The 20977-nt window shown below is 41.3% G+C and overlaps 1 protein-coding gene across 2 annotated transcripts; it reads right to left on the bottom strand.

Moving 5' to 3' along the window:
- Positions 1 to 4103: 4103 nt before the first annotated feature.
- On the bottom strand, positions 4104 to 10547 carry LOC101849913 (transcription factor Adf-1). 2 transcript variants are annotated; one of them, XM_005094722.3, is made up of 2 exons: positions 10162 to 10547; positions 4104 to 5632 (listed from the first exon to the last, which is right to left on the bottom strand). In XM_005094722.3, exons 1-2 carry the CDS (start codon positions 10292 to 10294, stop codon positions 4941 to 4943), a joined length of 825 nt encoding a protein of 274 aa, XP_005094779.1. In that variant the 5' UTR covers positions 10295 to 10547; the 3' UTR covers positions 4104 to 4940. The 2 variants fall into 2 exon arrangements, with proteins under 2 accessions (XP_005094779.1, XP_005094780.1); XM_005094723.3 differs by lacking the exon at positions 10162 to 10547 and adding an exon at positions 8543 to 8638.
- Positions 10548 to 20977: the final 10430 nt, after the last annotated feature.

A 20977-nucleotide genomic window follows, 5' to 3' on the forward strand; every position in this document is an offset into this window, starting at 1 on the left:
TTAATGAACATTCTACATTGTAAAGAACATTTGTTCATCTTGGTTCTGTGAGGTGCTTTGGTGTAGACTTTTTTTACACTAGAATGAGAAAGTAGGTGTGTGTTTGGGGAGGGGTTTGTGCCCATAGTCCGTCTCTACTTCTACTGGCATCTGTGGTGTAGATTGTAATTGTCAGTAATGTCAGGCTCATAGCCTTGCATGCAGAAGACAAGAGTTTGACTTCCACATTGGGAGGTTTATTTATCGAATGGTACATTGCTGTCTGTCAGTCTGCTTGGATGTTGTATCCCACTCATCCTGGCGGGGCCATCATAGCATTTCTCCTACTATAATAATTGATAATTGTTTTAGGGAGTTGGGTTGGATGTTAACATTTTTTCATCAAGTCAATTCTGTCCTCTTCATTTATGAGACATTTTTATTGTATTATATAATGATTACTGTGGAAGACTAAGGCCTCCTAGTCATTCTCACATAAGTGCAATGTGTACTTATCTCTAAATTGAAATCTCTTTCTCAACTTTCTGTTAGCACAAATTGGTTGATGGACCCGGGTTTGTTGGTAGGAGGGAAGGGGTCAGTGCCATTGATGATAGGTTCTTTTATTCTTTTCTTTCCTTTCCTTTGGGTTATAATTTCAGTATGTTTGTCTTGCTTTTTCTATATTTTACTTATTTAAATAGATCTAGCCATTGGGTCGACATAGGCCTACTGCTCTTTACTCGCACCAAAATTCATTGAGACTGGGAAAGATGGTCTCTAAGTAGTAAGTAAGGGTTTCTTGGCTGCTCCGACAGTTTTCAGCCTTTACTACGATACAAATGACGTCACAGATGCCATGCGTTCTTTTCTTCTTCTAAACCTTTTAACGTTTAGGATTTAATCTGTTCCATTATTTTTTTTCTAGAGAGAGGAAAAGTGTGTGTGGGTGTGTGTGTGTGTGTGTGTGTGTGTGTGTGTGTGTGTGTGTGTGTGTGTGTGTGTGAGTGTGTGTTTGTATGAGTGTGCATTTACTAGGTGTAACAGGTGTTTACCCACAGGTCCAGTCTACTGAAACTAAAAAATAAGCATAATATACTTTGGACAAATCAGAGGGTCCATAGTTTACTTCTTGTGATATATGTACTTATTTATACCATTTATTATAATTTAATGATAATCCTGTACAAATGAAATGACCAGTGTGTAAGTCTCGAGAAAACCTCCTTCGCAATTCACGTGTTTACACTGCGCTGATACAGGAAGAAAAGGTCTAGCTAGCTATATTATCTTTCATATTGTGTAATCGCTGAGCTCTGCGTGTATGGCCTTTACATAACAGTTACGGTGTTCTCTTCCAATGAACGCTCCACGTAAAAAAACGCGGTCCGCATAATAACCCACCCTTTTGTCTGTGTCGGAGTTTTTTTCACTATAATTGACAAGTCTAAGAATCCGTTTTATAACAATAATAATAGATCTAGAGATCTGATCTCAGTTTGGGTTCAGAGGGGTTGCTTTCTGAGCTGCTTACAACACTTCAATCATTAAGAGGAGGGGGGAGGGGGGAGAGTGTTTTTCGGCGCTCACAACGGCACAAGGTCATGTGAGCGCACGGGACACATTAAACATTTTCAGTTTGGTTGGAAATGATTTTGATTTTTCCCCGGGTGACGGCCGAAGCCTACTTTTATCGATTTGGACTAAACTTGCATACAGGACCTCCGAGATTTTTCGCCCTTATCCGAGAAGGCTATGTGTTAGATCTTACCTACCCTAAGATCAGGGGTGTGGCTGAAGGACATCAGTAAGAAGGAGCCAAAGAGTAGCAGTACAAAGGCTGCAAAAATACAAAGGAGCCCGGTGGAGGGGGAAAGGAAGGGGGGGGGGGGGGGGCAGAAAGTTGAGACGAAAGCAGACCACAGAACAGAGAGAGCAGAAAAGGAGGTGAAAGAAGAAAATTTCTGTCGCTGCCGAGTTTCGAACCCGGGACCTATTGAATGAGAGACGAACATCATACCCTCAAGACCACGAGAGCCTCCGAAAGTGGTTTTTGATTGTTAAAAATACAATCATAGGCTATCTTTGGAAAAAGAGCCCGGTCTTGTCTCATAAGAGGTGGTTCATTCACAAGCATTCTTTGTCTCTTCACTTATGTCGCGCTGCGGTTGGTTGATTTCATAGTTTCATTCGCTGTTGTCAAATCATAATGCTATTGTCACGCGTCTCAAATTCAACCTGAAACTTCTAGTTCTCATTTGCACCCAAAACAGCGTAAGCCACAACCTACCCTAAGATCAGGGTGTGTGGTTAAAAGACAGCAGTAAGAAGGAGTAGTTGTAGAATTTAGAAAGGAGTGAAGGGGAGAGGAGCCCATATGATGGAAGGGGGTGGGGGTGGGGAGAGTTGAGATGAAAACAGAATGACAGAACATGACTAGAGAATATAATATGTGGGAGAAAGGAGGCAATTTTAGAGAAGAATATTATCCCGTCGCTGTCAGGTTTCGAACCCGGGACTGTGAATATGCGGGAACTAGCCTTACATTATTATGATTATAATGCACCATCGTCGCTAACAGTAACAGCAGTGGAATAATACTAGAATCTAGTCTCAACTTCAACTCGGCTGAGCGAAAGTTTCTCGGCACAGCTAATCGACTGGTCCTGCCAGAATAGGGAACTCGTTAAGCAGCCGTGGACACGACGGACTTCAACTGCCAGGAAGCCCTACCTGTCATGATTCCCGAGTACCGTACGTACCGAGTTAGCCCATCAAACGTGGCCGTCGCCGTCCTACACACACACACAAAACAACGGGTTGTCACTGGAGCGGCGACGTTGGCTTACTGGCTGGCAAATTAATGCCATCACGTGCCCGTTCCAGCGCTGTCGTGCAAGGCTACTTGGGGAACGTGGAAGCCGAGATCTTGACGATTTTGTAATGTAGGCCTAAAAAATAGACGATTGTTGTTATCAGTGGCGAAGTGTCTATATAATCAAATAATCACTGCTTCCCTTCCTAATTTTGAAACATTGCCGCAGTCAAATTCACCCATTGACGTAAACCTCATACATTAAATATAAAAAGACGCTCATAATCACCAATGAAAGGTATTCCTAACATTCAGAACGGTTTCATAGCCACAGAAATAGCCTGTTCACCCCTATCTTGCCACTCCATAAGCAGTCGCAAGCTTTGATTAAGTAAGTCTACAGTGAGGCTGGAAGAGTCTGCCAAAAGATTTGAAGGGAACATGTGTGCTACAGTCAAATCTGTTTCATTGCCACATATACCCTGTTCACCCCTTTCGGGCCACAGTTATAAGCAGTCACAAGAACTGATTATGTAAGCGAACTATTACACTGGTCGAGTCTACCTCACAGATGTGAGGGGAACTAACTCCTAATAATATCTTGACTGCTGCAAGTGCTTGTTTTTTTCCCTCGACTTTTTACCGTCCTATAATCAGATCGTGACCTCGATTATGACACCGGCTCCTGGCCGCCAAACGCAAGACAAAAACAGCCAAATGTGAAATAAAAAAAATTATAATTGTCATGTTCTACCAAAGAGTTTAGTCTCGCTGGTATTACATACTGTAGAACTGACATCTCCTTTTCTTTGCTTTGTGTTTGTGTATTCACATCTAAAGATAAATGTAATGTTTGTTGGGAAAATATTTATGAGATACTTTCCCGATTATTTTAGCGGTTGAACATGCATACAACAAGAAACGCAGTGTTGCTGCCTCGAGTAAGATTCTTGTGTGATATCTCCAGGCTCTATACTGGTCCCATCTGACTTTGATTACATTACCCTGTGAAACAAGTCAGCCTTCGCCCCTGGTTGTTTTAGTAGTCCTACATGTAGTAGGCGAAGATGTTGGGTTCATAGAATCTACCAACGGGGATTTTCACCACCTCTGTAGAGATGAAGTTTTGAATGATGAGGAGAAGTGCTTATCTTAAACTTCAAATGAAACCAAGCACTTTTAATTTACTTGCTTCTAGATTTGATAGAACCATATATATCACAAAGGGGGAAACAAATTTCCAAAAACCTGTCCGTGATAACTTTGAGGTAGGCCTATGGGCAGTTTAGAACTTTTTACTTACAACAAATTGCATTGTGTTTCGAAACCTTTTATTGTCAAAAGAGGCATTTGGTCATTTGCCTCTACTTCGAGAGAGGGCCACTGGCAGTAGACACAATGGAATAATAACAATGACTAATGACCTTGCTCAAGGATCAACCAAGCCCTGGGTGGGGTTCGAACACGGGACGCACCTGTTACAGTGTAATTGTTTATCCATTTGGTCACCAGTCAAAAATGGTTAAAATTGTAGGGTGATACCCTTTCACAAACTAAACATACACTTGACCACTTAGTGAGTGAAGTACAGTCGAGCACAATTGTCTCCAACACTGTAATTTCGGAAACACAGAAGCGCCGAACTGTTTTTTTATCCTCAAGTCTCAAACATGTTGCATTTTCAACATCACCAAAGACGCAGGCCTAGGCCTAGCCTAATGTATCGTAGCTGCACACTGAGAAAAAACTTAGCCTACCGTCCGTCGATGAAACGACGCTAGATATCCAAGCACATAAATTTCGACGGATCATGTCCTTGAGGAAATCGAAATATCCGTTGTCGACTGTATTGTCTGTTTTCACACATAATTTACGCTTTGGGCATGCTTCCGCCCACTTTGGATGTCTTTCAGTTCAGTTCACTCAATTGACCACTGTATTGATTGATTTTACATATAATTACATCCTTGCCGCTGGCGGAAAAAAACTTGAGCCACTCAAACATAGTTAATGAGTACTGCTGGTGCTGGCTGTACTAATACAAATACTGATAGAGCAGTAGTCCTGTGGGGGGGGGGGGGGGGGGGGGGGGGGGGGGGGGTGGCTGATGCACCTGTGCACTTGCATTTGTGTTGTATAACCTCTACTAACTGTCCTGAAATGAGTCTTCGGTAGTGACAGATGATGGGGATTGCTGATAATTGAGGCGAGATGGATGCCCCTGGCCTTGACTCTGAGATGGCTGCTGTGTGCGTCGCAGATATTTCAGAGCAGTGGCGTTAAGCTCTCCTCGAAGCTCGAACTTTGAAACAGGGTCTAATGATTTCAATGCAGGTAATAAACTTAAAAGGAATTGTTCATCATCGTCCGGTCTTGCCTTCCGTTGTTTTTGCAACACCTTCAATGCATTCAGCATTTCCACATCAAAAGGGGACAGAGAGTCTTGTCTCGCTTGGGAGTGGGGCCTTTTCTTCTTTGGAAGAGGGGCTAGAGGCTGGATGGTGGCATTTGGTGTACAGCTCGGGCCAGGTCGTGAATCCTCCAATGATGATGAATTAGGCCTACCCGGTGAAGCTGAGGAGAGGTTGTCATCCAATGTCTCCTCTTGATGGAAAGATGCTCGCTGGCACTCTTGCTCATTCTTCAGTCCCTCCACCAGATTGCTTGTAGTTGAGGTGCTTCGACCATCAACAAAAGGAACTAAGAAGAGCAAGTTATTGTAAAGGTACCATTTTTTGGGGCCTTTGCCCCCTGATCCAGATTTGAAGGTCGTCTTCTTTTTGTGATGCTTTCGGAAGGAGTCTCTCAGCACTGCCCACTTCTTCTTTGCAGTTGCATCTGTTGAGAAAATACAAAATGAACAACTTTTTTCATTATCAATTAGTAGTAAAGCAAACATTTGCACAGTGTCTGTTAATGGTTGCCCTGTGGAACAATATCCGGAACTTCGAGCTTAAACTTAATGTGGAAGAGTAGCCAGTTCCTTTACCAACTACTTTATATTTGCTGGATCTGAAAAAATTTAACTACCCATTTACTCCACTTCTGAGTGAATAGATCTTCAGCGAAAAAATGGACCGAAGTGGAAATAGAACTCGGGCCCCCTCAAAAGGACACTAACCACTCAGCCACCACGGTGATAATTAAGTACAGAACAGTGGAACTCGGTTTCAATGAACTCGTATTCAACAAAAACTCGGATTCAACTAAAGGAGTAGGATTTCCCGATTTTTTTTTCATTAAAAAAATCAATACTAAAAATAACTCAGATTCAACGAGCACATAAATGAACAAGCTAGGATTCAACGAAGTCGCTTGCAGGGTCAATTGCTCTATGCGACCAATACGCGTCCTCCTTTCGTACCAACACATTCGTTGTAATCCCACACGCATGTCTTAGTTTAGCTTGTGTCGGGGTCGGACAGGGGGTACACACGGTCTGGGCGTGGAACGTCATTAGAGAAACAAACACGACGAGGGTATTTTTGTCCCCGGCTACTGATCAATATTGCAATGATAAGGTAATCTTGACATATAATATGATCTACGTAATGAATTGTGCACTGGACTGTTGAATCAAACGTTGCCGTATGCTATTGCTAGGCTCTACGGCTGTACACAGCAACATAACTTTTTTGGTAAACACTACGTTATAATAGATGACACAGCCGTGTATTTGAACAAATCAGCCCTTTTGCACAGTGTGTTTGATAGAGTTCGGTGTATTTTCCGGGAATTTTCCAGCTGTTCTTTGGTTTCAAAGAAACGAAAATACCTTTCATTTGAAACCAAACTGTTTTTGGTTGAGAAAGTCGAATTTATACGAGATTTCTTGATCGGTACCTGTAATTATCTACACAAAAACCTCATATTTGCCATAACGAACACTCGGATTCATCATAATTGAAGGCCAGGACCAACGACTTCGTTGAATCTGAGTTTCACTGTACTTTTATAGATTCTAACATTTTCAGGTCCCGGTATCTGACTTCAGGAGATAGCCATGTTTCTCTGGCATTTCATTTCCAAACTGAACAGTGTCGACTTTAAAGAGAAATCACAACAGAGCCATGTGCAGTGTTGTGGGACGTCTTACAGCCACATGCCATGCAAGCCCCTGATCGAGAAAAATGGATCAACTCAACATTGCAAATGATTTCGATACGAGATACAAATTCCCCCTTTGCTTTGGAGCAGCTGGTGGAAAGCAAATCAGCATCAGTATCAGTATAAGTATAAGTCAAATATGCATCAGATTCGCTGTACTATAACAATAAGGCTTCTTTTTGATGATTCTCTTTTCTGTTACAGACTCAGATGGGAAATTCACTGTACCTGTAGTTGGCATGGGTTCATGTGGAAGTAATAATGATGGAAAAACCTTCCAGAGATCAGTTTTTGGAAGACAACATGTAACTGAAAAACTCGGCATCCCTGTAGAGGGAACGATACCACAAACGGGTGTCAAAAGTTGGCATTTATATTTGCAGTTGGTGACACTTTTTCCTCTAAGAAACAATATAATGAAACCATTCTCTCATCATCGGCTGACACACGAAAAAGAGATATATAATTCAATACTCGTTCGTCTCGAGAAAGAAATTATGGTGCTGTAACTTCTCTAGGTAGAGTAGCTCAGATGCAGAGAATTTGACTACACCCAATGAACGTTCAACCAAACAATGCGAACGATAATATTGTCACGCCAATCACGTGGATTCATAACTTGGTCATCATACAAGAGCAACACGGTATCAAGGATCCAAAATCAATGGGAACAGTACGACCTACAAAAAGTGCATAAAAAGTTCGAGAAACATTGAGGCACTATTTCATATTTCCTGCTGGAACTCTTCCCTGGCAAAGTGACCAATGTGTTACCAGACGAATCGTCCAATAATGTGTACTTTTCTAACAACCACACATGTGATACCTTCGTCAATTTTTACATTATTTAAACTTGGCAAACACAGTAGCCTACCTGTTTAGTTTTAGTAAGAGTTTTACGGCATTTGCAACACAATAATGCTTTTAAAAACATTAGTGCCGAAGATTAGAGGAGTTACAAGAGAGTAACAGTAACACCAGTGGCGGCTCGTGGTTTATAAAACTGACCGGCCATCATTCACATAGACACTTTCTTCCTCCCCCCACCCCCTTCCTTCACAACACACACACACACACACACACACACACACACACACACACACACACACACACACACACACACACACACACACACACACACACACACACACAAACACAAACACCCAAACACACACACACAAACACATTCTCTCTCTCTCTCTCTCTCTCTCTCTCTCTCTCTCTCTCTCTCTCTCTCTCTCTCTCTCTCTCTCTCTCTCTCTCCTCATTTTATACCCTTACGTTCGCCATCCCCACCCCCTCCCCCCACTCACACATACACCACTATAAACATTTTAATATAATGTGAAAGAGCTGAAATATGGTAGTGTCAAGAAACAATATTAGGATTAATGTATGACGGAAGTTACTGAGTTAATAGAAACGGACTTGAACGGCATAGAAAAAGAAACACTACTAGAGTCTATGCTAGAAAACAAACTGAAAGTGAGAAGCGCAATAAACTGCTGGTCATGGCCTCCGGTACTTTAACCAAGACTTTTACTTTCTACACACAATATCGACGTGCACTCGACCTGTAGATCTAAATATGTAATAAGAACAGTGTACTGTATGATGGCAAAAAGTCAATTGATACTGTACCCATGACGCTGTCCAATGTAGATTAGATTAAGTCTACAATCAGATACTAGGCCTATACAAAGCTGGACAAAGTTAGCACACAACAGTTTTCCATCATTATGTAATCTAACGTTCTTCATCACACTTCTCAGTTCTCAGAACACTGTTGTAATAAAGTGGGGAAGTGTGCCAAATGCTAATTATAGAACTTGATGTCTAGCTGGGGTGACGGTGGATAAGGGGAGGGAAGGGAGGGGGTAGGCCCATTGTTTTCGGCCCGGACTCTGACAGCCGAGTGCCTATCGCTCCTCGTTATAATTCTCCTTATCTTCACTAGATGATTCCTCTTTTCGCCGACTAGACTCGTATATGGGCCAGGCGTGTCATTAGTGGGAAGAAAGCGATGAATAGTCACCAAACCGGAACTATAGGTGGCTAAAAATCCAATAAACAAAAAAGATTAGCTTCATGCAGACAATAAATGTTCTGATGATAGTTAGAGAAAGGCTGAATGATAAAGTACATGTATTGCTGATAAAATATTTCATGTGTCTGTGCTGCTCTAGAATAAAGACAGTTTCATTACTGATTTTGTGAGCAACACGGAGGCCAATTTGGCAATCAAGGGATGCTATATAATATTATTCGCTCTTAGGGCAGTCGATGGATTTGCCCAGCGGACGGACATCATCGCTGTACCCGCCGTGTTCGTTTGTCCTCGTACGAAGTTCCGCGAACTGACGGCTTGACGGGAGACGAATTAAAGTCACGAGCCGGAGCGATTAACATGGTGAAGGAATGAGGCTATGTCGCGACAAAACAGCAGCGAATCCCACTTCTCAATTTGAACGCCTTCAAATCGGCAAGGAGCTTTTTGAACGTTGATACACATGTTTGTTCGGATTTACTTAAAACCGAATGAAAATCATCATCAGCAATAAATCTCTCGTCAACAGTCCAGCTGACAAAAATTAGACCGACACCGCCGGTCTTGCCCAGTTAACAAACCGCCCCTGAGTAACACACATTATAAAAAAAGGAGAGATCTATAATGACGATAGCTGTTTGATAGAAAAGAAGGAGCAAACCACACCAGTGCACCTGCCAACCACCTACCTGTGACATTTGAAGCAGTACACAGAGAGAGAGAGAGAGAGAGAGAGAGAGAGAGAGAGAGAGAGAGAGAGAGAGAGAGAGAGAGAGAGAGAAAGAGAGAGAGAGCGAGAGAGGGGGGGGATAGAGGGAGATGAAGAGAGAGACTGACAGAGAGAGTGACATGGAGAGGGAGAAAGTGACATGGAGAGGGAGAGGGTAACCCCCCCCCCCCTCCCACACACACACAGAGGGAGAGAGAGAGAGAGAGAGAGAGAGAGAGAGAGAGAGAGAGAGAGAGAGAGAGAGAGAGAGACAGACAGACAGACAGACAGACAGACAGATAGACAGACAGACAGGCAGACAGACAGACAGACAGGCAGAGAGAGAGAGAGAGAGAGAGAGAGAGAGAGAGAGAGGGGGGGGGGGTGACCAAGAGGGAAAGGGAGAGTGACCAAGAGAGAGAGGGAGAGTGACATGAAAGTGAGAGAGATATGCAGAGATTGAGACAGAGAGAACGAGTCAATAATTGTTCATGTATTACTCACCATCAGTTCCAACTTCTTCTGCAACTTCTTTCCATATTTGGTTGATTAAAACCCTGTTTGAATTATCATCGTCTCCTCTATTATAAAGAACCTGCCTTTTTCTTACAGCTTCTATCAAGGCTCCCACCTCCATTTTGTTTCATTGCTCGAAGAAAGGGGAAAAACGGTTCCGCGCCGGCTGAATGTTAGCGAAATTTAGTCCAGCACTTAAAAAGAACACTCCAGCGAAACGACGGATGAGGCACGGGTCTGACACGAGAGCAGCACGGGTTCACACTGGGTTTTAACTCATTCGCTACGCCGAACCGCGGGCAGCAGCGCAGCGCGTCGAAAGTGACTTCCGTACAACAAACCGAGCCCGACGGCTCGAGAACCGGCATACAATTCAAGCTTAGATTTTTATTCCAACCCACCTTCTATCCATAATAAAATAAAGGTTATAATATAATGTTAACTGTTAACTGCCGGGTCAATGTTTCTGTCGAAAAACGTGTTGAAACATGATTTCGAAGTTTATGCGCGACCCTGTTTTATCGCGATGCCCAAATTATAACCAAGACACCAATACTATTACACAACACAATTTATTATTATTTTGCTTACTAAAGAAATGTAGGAATCTTCTTTAGAAGTATATTGATACTATTGGACTCAAATTGACATTGCTCTTTTATTGAGAAATTTATAAATTTTTCAGTGCTAGATCTAGATAATAATAAGAAGAAAAAGAAGAGGAAGAAGAAGAAGACAAACAGCGAGACTGAGCACCTACGCGGTTACAAAATTGAAGGCAAAGCCTTATTTGCTGAACACAATCTTCATGGTGTCTTTGTCCAAGCTCTTCGCGTACACTGGAGGGCTCAGGACCATGTCCCGGGTCCACGTGTGGGGGAATAGCCGGGAGGGGAGGGGGGATACAGAAACAGAATTAAACAATATAATACATATTGCTACTTTCACAGAAACAAATCACTAACGAAACAAGTACAGTATTTTGAAAGCAGATGTAGGCCTATGTCATATATTAAGAATAGAAACTTGCAACAAACGAGATGTTTAAAAAAGAAAATTAAAATACCACGAAAACAATTAAGTTTGATATTACATGTACTTTGATAACATCTAACTTTATCAGGAGCACAGACAATAAGTCATGATGCCAAATAATATAGCAATGTAACATTGGGAGAAGCTGCATATGACATGCTCATTATTATACTCAGATATTTGCAGGCAAATATCTTAAACATCTATCCATGAAATTAAAAATAATATTAAGAAGGCAGGCCACTTCGTCCATGCCCATCAGAGTGGGATACAGTATCTTGGCAGAGAGTGTTACATACTCAATACAATAACTTCCACACACCAGAATCAGATATCTTTAGCAAGCAATGGCGAACACTTAATAAAAAACAACAACCATGGTTTGCTTTAAAAAAAAAAAAAGACTTTTATCATGAGACAAGCATTTGCCATGGTCAATAGCAAAGACAATCAGCTTTGCCAACATAATGTCTCTTGCATACAGAGTAAGTACGGATGACCAGCTCAAATACAGGTTGATCCAAAAAAAAACCTTTACAACCTTTTTTCTAAATATCTCGCGCAAATGTTGTTCTAGAAAGATGGAATTTAGAAGAGATATACTTTATTCAAAAGGAGTTTGTTTGACATAAAAATTCATACAGAAGAAACTTATTTTCAGAACGGAAAAGGCACAAGAAAAGAAACACTCATAAACGCAAAATGCGCTAATTAAAAAAAAAGACACTCTCACAAAGAACATCATGAGACGATTGATTTGATTTTTGTCTTCTTTTTCTCTATATCATTTAATTGTTCCAACCTTGTGACATTAAACAATATTTAACTTCTGTTTTAACATTTTTGTTCTGGAACTTCTTAAACAAATGCTCCACACGTCCTCCTTTGGACTCCAAACATTTTTTAACGCGTCGTTTGAAACGCTCGATGACGGCCAAACACAGTTCCGTGGAATGTTTCTCACTTCATCACGGATTGCTTGTTTCATAGTTTCAATGTTTTCAAACTGGTTTTGAAATATTCTGTCCTTCAGATAGCCCCACAAGAAAAAGTCTAAAGGATTCATGTCAGGAGAATGTGGAGCCCAAATGTGTTCACTTCTGCGACTGATCTCACGATCTCCAAAGTGGTCAGCTAGCCAGGTCATTGATCTGACAGAAAAGTGTGGATTGGTCCCATCTTGCATGAACCACTGGTCTTGGCGATCCAAGAGTGGGTGTCTCCCCAGGTCCGTCTAGAATGTTAGAATTTATCACGACATTTTGTGGTAATGCGTACTGGTGCGTAGTGTAATAAAAGGGGACAAAAGCAAAAAATGGGTTGTTTTTTAAAAGCGCATTATACTGCAGAACTATTTAGTGGTATCATCAAAAATGAATATCTGTCAAATTCCTTTTGAATGAGGAACATTGTGTTTAAATTTGAAGACGAAAGCTTAAGTGTGGAGGAAAATATTTTCGAAAAAAGTTGTAACGTTTTTTTAGGATCACCCTGCTACACGGGAAAGCTTAGAATAAAGGAAACACACCTTTGTAACTAAAATAATGAAAAAAATATTTCAATACAAAGAAAAACATTTTAAAAAAAGGAGTTGACATCATGAATGAGTGTGGAATTGCCCTCCGAACGTTAGTCAGTCATAATACAAACCCTCTCAAAGAAGCCGTGCTTGAGATGATCGAGGTGGAAGACCGGCTCTGTAAGAGGAGAAAAAAAAGAATTATATATATATGGTACATCTGTGCTACAAGTATGGGTTAAGGTAAAGCCCCTCATTTCAAATTGCAAGAGGAAGCAACAGGCTGCAACGGTCATGTTACTGCACAAAGATATGAGGTGAGGTGGGAGTTTGGGTAGGTTATATTCTACCTTTACAGAATGAGCTCTCAGCAAACATGGTTGACAGGGACATTTTGAGGACTCACTTATATACCATGATAGTTATGATCTACTGCAGCTGCAAGAGATTGAATCACTTTAGAGATAGCAAAATAATTGTATTCAACCCTTAAAAGAAAGGATACAAAAATAACATGAAAATCAACTGAGGGAATATTTTCTTTCTGTAAGATATGAGGTTCCAAACTTATTTACTCTCCAATAGACTGCTATCACTATCAGCAATTTGCATATCCTCAATGGTTTTGTTGCAACTGTCCGGGCGGGCTGATGTTCCACCATCGCTGACATCATCTCCAGGTACCACCCTCCATCCTGGACCCACCAGCGTCGGATAGTTCAGGTTGAGCTTCACTTTGAAATATTTGAGTAGCATTCATCATTATCTCTTGGTTCTTGTTCAAGTTCTGGACCGGATACAGACACAGGCGATCATGGTTCGCAACTCGGTTTAACAAAGTGACTAAATGGCATCTAGGTCATCAGTGTGTCGTGACTGAGAGAATGAGTAATGAGAAGCACTTATTTACCTTAGAGACACCAATATGTTATAAAGTGAGAAAAATAGAAGCGTTCAAGTAACATTTCCTTACATCTAGAAATATCAAACCAGTCTGTACTGGCATTCAGTCACAATCCCAATTACCATAAAATGTCTTAGTCCAAACAATTCCAATGAACAACTTGTCCTAAGAATTCATTTTTCTCACTGCTCTCCTCCAGTTGTGATCCAATGCAATGACTAGTCCAAACATAGACAAACTAACCTCGAGTTTGGGCCAAAGTGACGGTATTGTTTGATCACAGTCAAGATTATGTTCTCTTTGGTCAGCTGAACACGACATTTCTCTTTCTCAATAGCTCCACAGAACAGGATAGAATGGCTTTTATCATCTGAGGATCATTAAGGAGTACTTCAATTTTATCATTAAAAAAAACATCAACTAAAAGAATTGACTTCAAAACAATCAAAACTTTTTGCAGACTAACTAGCAAAGAAAAAAAGGATAGACAAACATCTTCAAAACGGTATACAAATTTTTAACCCATGATGTAACATATTACAAACCCCTCTGTTGGTGTCTTCTGTGGCGCAATAACAGATTCCCTGCTCAAGGTTGCAGCTCTCTTCATCCCTAGGGGTTGCAGGAAGAAGTACAAGCCCTTCTGGAACGAGAACATCGAACAAGCAGTCCAAGGCAGAGAAAATGCTCGAAAAACTCTTGAAAGCAATCCTACTACAGGAAACAAAATTAACTATAAAAAAAGCCTCAGCTAAGGTCAAACAGACAACCCTCTTGGCCAAAAGAAACAAATGGAGCACCACAGTTGCAGACCTTGACCTACGTAGAAACGGAGCCCAAGCAAGGTCACTTCTCTCCAACTTGTGTGGAGAAAAGCGCCGAAACAACCCAAAACCCATGGACACAGAGGAAGGCACCATCGTAGAAGACCAAAAAAAGACAGAAACCTTCAACAAGTTCTTTGCTTCTATAAACAAAGCTACACCCCACACTGACCAACATAGAGACTGTCTGAAAAGACTGAAGGAGAAAGAGCATGCGCCAAATGCAAGCATCTCTCTCTTTGAAGATGACTTCACACTCATTGAGCTCAACAGGGTAATGAAGAAACTGAAGCCCCGCAAATCCCCAGGACCAGATAAGATCCACAGTGAAATGCTTGTCAACCTCAGTTCCGTTGGTAAGGGTTATATTCTCCAGCTGATCAACAAGACGTGGAATGAAAACACCATCCCCAGAGCATGGAGAAACGCCATCATCACACCCATCATTCTCAAGAAAGAAAAACCTGCTGAAGAAATGAAAAGCTATCGACCCATTTCACTCTCCTTATGCATCGGGAAACTGGCAGAGAGAATGGTCAACCACCGCCTATACTGGTGGTTGGAAACAACCGGTGCCCTGGACAGCAACCAAGCAGGATTTCGTGCGGGCCAACGAACAGATGACAAGCTCTTCAGGCTCAGTCAGAAAGTCCTTGATGGCTTCCAAGAAAAGAAGCACACAGTTGCAGTATTCGTCGATCTCCAGCAAGCTTACGACAGGGTATGGAGAAAAGGCCTCCTGTGAAAAATGACACAGACGGGAATCAACGGGAAACTCTACAGATGGGTGAAGACCTTCCTTACAGACAGGACGATCCAGACCAGGATTAACCATGGTGTGTCATCCAAGGCTGTACTGGAGGAGGGCCTACCCCAGGGTTCCTCTCTGAGCTGCACACTTTTCCTTGTTTTCATCAACGACCTGCCTGAGATACTGAAATCGGAGAAGGCCCTATATGCCGACGACCTAGCCATCTGGCATACAAGTAAACAAGCTGGCATTAGTGGACGGCTTGTGAATGAGGATCTAGATAGATTCAACAACTACTGCTGCAAGTGGAAACTAAAAGAAAATTGCACCAAGACAATCTACATCGTCTTTACAAAAAGCCACAAAGTTGCAAAGCAAAATCTCACCATCTCACTTGCAGGAAACAAACTACAAAAAGTTGAAAACCCGACCGACCTTGGGATCGAGCTGGACAGACAGTTTTCATGCAAAAACCATATCTGGAACCTGAAGACGAAGGCCAACAAGAGACTTAACCTTCTCAGACGACTGGCTAGCACTTCATGGGGAGCGGACAAGGATGCGCTCAGACAGCTATATGTTGGCTATGTACGCTCTGCCATGGAGTATAACCTAACATTACAGACAATCTGCAGCAAACCAACTCAGAGGTCTCTTGACAAAATCCAAAATCAAGCTGTATGATTTATCTCCGGAGCTTTGAGATCCACTCCAACTGTCCACATGAACCTGGAACCCTTGGACTTGCCGAGAGAGGCAGCAGTTGTGGAGATGAGTGAGCGCTACAAAAGACTAGAAAAAAAAATCACCCAAACAGGAAAATAATTGAACAGAGACGACCTAAGAAACGGATTCATGGAAGATCAATACTTGACACAGCCATTGAACTAGCAGAAAAACACCATCTTCCATGTAACAGAGAAATGCTGATACCCTTAAGACCAGAACTCCACCTAAACACTAACATCAAGAATGCCAACATCAAAACTTCCCTCATAAAAGAGACAGTGAAAAAGAAATGTGACCCAGTAGAATGGAGACAACAGCTCTGAAGACAATTGACTCCTACCCTAGTGATTCAATTCATATTTATACAGACGGGTCAGCCTTCAAGGGAACTATAAACGCAGTCTTTAGGGTAAGAATTGAACATCCTGACAAAACATGTGAAGAGCTATTTGATGCATGTGGTACTTCTTGCACAAATTACGAGGCTGAGGCCATCGCCATTGAAGCAGCAATCCTCCAACTGACCAACATTTTCATAATACATCCAAACAAAATCAAGAACACTATTATCTTCACAGACGGAAAGTCAGTACTCCAAGCTTTGGAAAACTTGAATTTCGAAAGCCTAGCCTGCCTATCCGTGGCTCAAACAATCAATACCTTCATACAGACATATGCCGTCGACCTGACACTACAGTGGATACCTGGCCACAGCAACATCCTAGGAAACGACAGAGCAGACACCCTTGCCAAGAAGGGAGCATCACAAACACAACCACACAAACCAGTATCACAACAGACAACCAAGAACATCATCAAATGCAACACTAGGGAACAGTGGCTGAATGGATGGGCAATGGGCAGAACTGGAAGAACTGTATTTGCACACATTACAGCCCCCAACTCTAAAGATGCAATAAATTCCCTTAGTAGAAGAGAACAAGTCACGATCTTTCGCCTGCGAACACAACACATGCCACTTAATTCCTACCTTAATAGGATCCGCAAGGATACTCCTCCCGACTGCCTGTTGTGCGACTGCCTGGATGAAGCAGTACCACACCACCTCTTTAACTGCCCAGCACTTTGTGACCTGCGTAGCACCTACCTACCTGCCTCCCCAGACATCGGAAATACTCTATACAGCGACAAAGCACAGCTGATTAAAACCTGCAAATTCTTTGCCATATCAACAGACCGAAGGGCTAGAACCCAAATGGCCGCTGGATCGGAAAAGTAATGTAAAGTAAAGTATGTAACATATTACAAGCAGATGGCACATTAAGTTATGAGTATGAACAGGGTACCCTTGGCTATTCTAGAGCTGTGGTGATTTAAGAAGATTACTCTCGTTGAACATGCCAAATACGTATAAAAAAGAAAACACAATACAGTCTACAAAAAGTAAGAGAGAAATCACTCACTTGAAATGCCAGTTTGCACTTCATTGTTTGTAATTGAAGCGTCAAAAGCTCCATTGTGCTCTTCATGAAGCCCTTTTAACTTGGCTGTCACTGTAACGTCTGACTGTATCTGCTTCCATGTGTATGTAAGACTAACTGGCTCATCTGTATAAAATGAATGCAAGGGTGAACGACACATTATGACATAAATACATTGATTGAAATCCAAAATATAACAAAACACAGCTCACTTAACTAAGAATATTCTTCTTTTGTTTAGTGCTCATGGCTGAAGGGACTTTTGAACCCTTACAAATCTAGGCAAAGTCAGTCAGTGTAAGGGTACTTTCACGAACATTCAAGTTACAAGCCCACGAAGATTACTATACATGTATATCAAATCAATACAATTTTTTTAATACTTAGAAAACAATTCAGGTACAGGGGAAGCCCCCTTTGACTTTTCCATAGCCACCTCCACATGTCCCAGGATCATATAATGTAGTGTTTACAGTTTACATAATTCTTTCACTCACACAATGTAGAGAATCCTAGCAGGTCTGAACAACACATATTTGAATCGTTTACAAGTAATTCAAAACAATGCCGCTAGACTGATAACAAGATCTAAAAAACGAGACCAAGTCACTCCATTAATAAAAGAACTGCATTGGCTCACTGTAAAAGAAATAATAATATTTAAAATCTGCGTCACGTGTTTCAAATGTGTAAATAAAACTGCTCCTTTTTATCTACAAGAACTTATCAGTATATATAAACCAGGGAGAAACATAAGATCATCAAACGATAACACCCTACTTGTGACACCTGTAAAATCATACAAATCATATGGAGAGAGATCTTTCTCATATCTTGGTCCATTTATGTGGAACAGATAACCCATGAAACTAAGACAAATAAAAACACTTGATAGCTTCAAAAGACATCTTAAACATTTTCTGTTCCTACAGGCCTATCCTTCATAAGCTTTTAACGTTATCTTTCATTATAGTTGTTCTGTTCCTATGTCTGGATAAAAATAGTCTGTGTGTGTGTGTGTGTGTGTGTGTGTGTGTGTGTGTGTGTGTGTGTGTGTGCGTGCGCGCGCGTGTGTGTGCATTAATGTATATTGCATAAGAAGAAAGGAAGTAGTAAGAAAGGTTTTTGAAAAAGGGTATTCCAATGCAAAGCGCATTGAGCCACTTTTTTTGGAAATGCGCTATATAAATGTTATATATTATTTATTATTATTAAAACACTAAAACAAAATAGAGGTTAGAGTTAGAGCGAAGTCATTATACAATGCAGTGAATAAAACTACAGTCCACTCAAAATTCATTCACAAAGAAAGTAGTCCAAGCTCATATTTAGTGACAAAGAAGCTGAGTTTGGAGGGTAAGAAACAGAAAAACAAGAATAGCATAATAATCCAACGTTCGTGATAGACGGTGCAAGTTATAATGCCTCACAAAGTGAGGTTCAAATAATACTTTCCCACTTTCCTCGTAATCATTACAAAATAAACTTTATAACATATCCAAAAACAGTTGGCAATTGAGTCACTGTGGATTTTCTAGTAAGTGCAGTCGAACCTGAGTAAAACGACCATCCATTGTCAAGGAGAAAAATTGGCCGTAGGCTATTTTTTACACAGGTGGCCCAGGACTGATCAAAATAAAGAAGACAAACCATTCCCTTCTAAAGGTCCAAACCAGGGTTGATTTCGGGCTTAGGACTGCCGTAGGGCGAATTCAAAATGGTTTTTTTCCCTGTTGTTGTTGGAAGAGGCTTGCCGTACTTACGTACTTAATAATGATGGCTAGACTGACAAGCAGCAAAAACAAAACAAAAAATAAATTAATTAAAAAATGGGCGTACTGAATTGTAAACAATAGTTTCGTTTGCAATACCTAAAGTAGGCTACAAGTGGGAGTCAAAAAGTAATGCGAGTTGTTCGTTATTTTGCACAATTTTTCATCAAATTTAATTAAACTCAGTTCACAAGTACTTACTTATATACTTTTGAACTCAAACTGTTAAAATTAAAGTTTCTTTAATTTTGGCGCGAATGACGTCACATTAAAATGGCTACCCCTTGGAGGTCTGTCAGAGGTAAAGAGCAGTGATTGAATTTCTTGTTTTAGAAGGAGAATCCACCGATAACATCCAAAAGAGACTTCAGAATGTTTACAAGGACCAAGTTCTAGATTTTGTCACTGTATATAGATGGGTCAGAGGTGTAAGCAATGAACCGGAAGAAGAGGAAGAGGTGTCCATGTGCTTGTCAGACAAGCATCGTCCCGAGGAGTCAGCCGGAAAAATCATGGCAATAATTGTGTTTTGGGACGTTCATAGCGTGTTTCTCACCGATTTTTTTTTTTTTAACCACGAGGAGCAACTGTCAATTCTGAACCTTACATTGAAACATCGAAACGACTGAAAGCGAGAATTCGACGAGTCAGACCAAATTTGAACATGGAAAGTCTTTTTTCACCATAACAATGTCCGCCTGCATTCGAGTACCAGAACAAGGGCGACAATCACCCGGTTTATGTGGAAAACACCGCCACACCCAACTTATTCTCCATATTTGGCTCCTTTAGACTTCCACCTTTTCGGTCCTAGAAAAGAACAATTGAGAGGTCAACACTATGGAAACGATGGAGAAATCAAGACCGCTGTACCCCTACGACCAGCCTGCTCAGTTTTACGCAGCTGGCATATGTGGATTTAGTAAAAGGTGGACAGTGGCTATAGAACGAAATGGAGACTATGTTGAGAAATTTGCAAGTGTGTTCTTTTTTCTTTATTAAGTTATAAACGAACTTGCATTACTTTTTTACTCACCCTGGTATTTGTATTTCAGAAGAAACCAATAGGTGCCTTACTGACATGCATTATTTTAAAACCGAATAATTACTAGATCTAATGAGACTTGTGTACTCAACAGGTTTCGGTCAATAGGGCTCGACGGCCTGACCTAAGTACGACTAGACAGGCAGGCTTTAGTACTTAAGTGCAGCTTGCCACTTCGATTTTTGGTTTCTTTTTGGGGAAAAAAAGGGGGGGGGGGCAGTGTAATAAGGGATTTTTCTGTTGTTGTTGCTTTGTTTTTTCTTTAGCTTTTTAGTTTGCTGATTTTGCGCAAAGAATGTAAGATGATGAAAACCGAGTGCCACGGTAAAGCAAACACCTGGTCGCCACCATTTGGAGAACGAGCAACGCTTCTGTCGCAAGTTTACGTTGACGTCAATTGTTACTTCGTTACAGAGGGGTAAACAAAGCATTGACCAGTAGCTTCACATACGATTTGTGTATGAGTTGTGGGCGGGGCTTATAGGTTATGACGGATCACACACATCTCTCACCAGCAGTTAGACATTAATTTTATTGTTAACCATTGGTCAACTTGGGTAAACATTCAGTGGAGAGACTAACAATAACGACAGGTGAGCGGATTATGACGGCCCGTCCACAGCGTCAAGAGGCCGATTTAGAATTTATGTTATGACAAAGCATTGGGCGATTCAAGATCACGCCTGGTAAATTCGGCCGTGGGTTGATAAAATGCGGTGGTCGCGCTGCGTTGGACATGTGACTGTTTCACAGGTAAATTATATAGAAAATAGGCATGAGGGG

This window comes from Aplysia californica, unplaced genomic scaffold, assembly GCF_000002075.1.
Source record: "Aplysia californica isolate F4 #8 unplaced genomic scaffold, AplCal3.0 scaffold00088, whole genome shotgun sequence".
In the NCBI taxonomy this organism is placed as follows: domain Eukaryota; kingdom Metazoa; phylum Mollusca; class Gastropoda; order Aplysiida; family Aplysiidae; genus Aplysia; species Aplysia californica.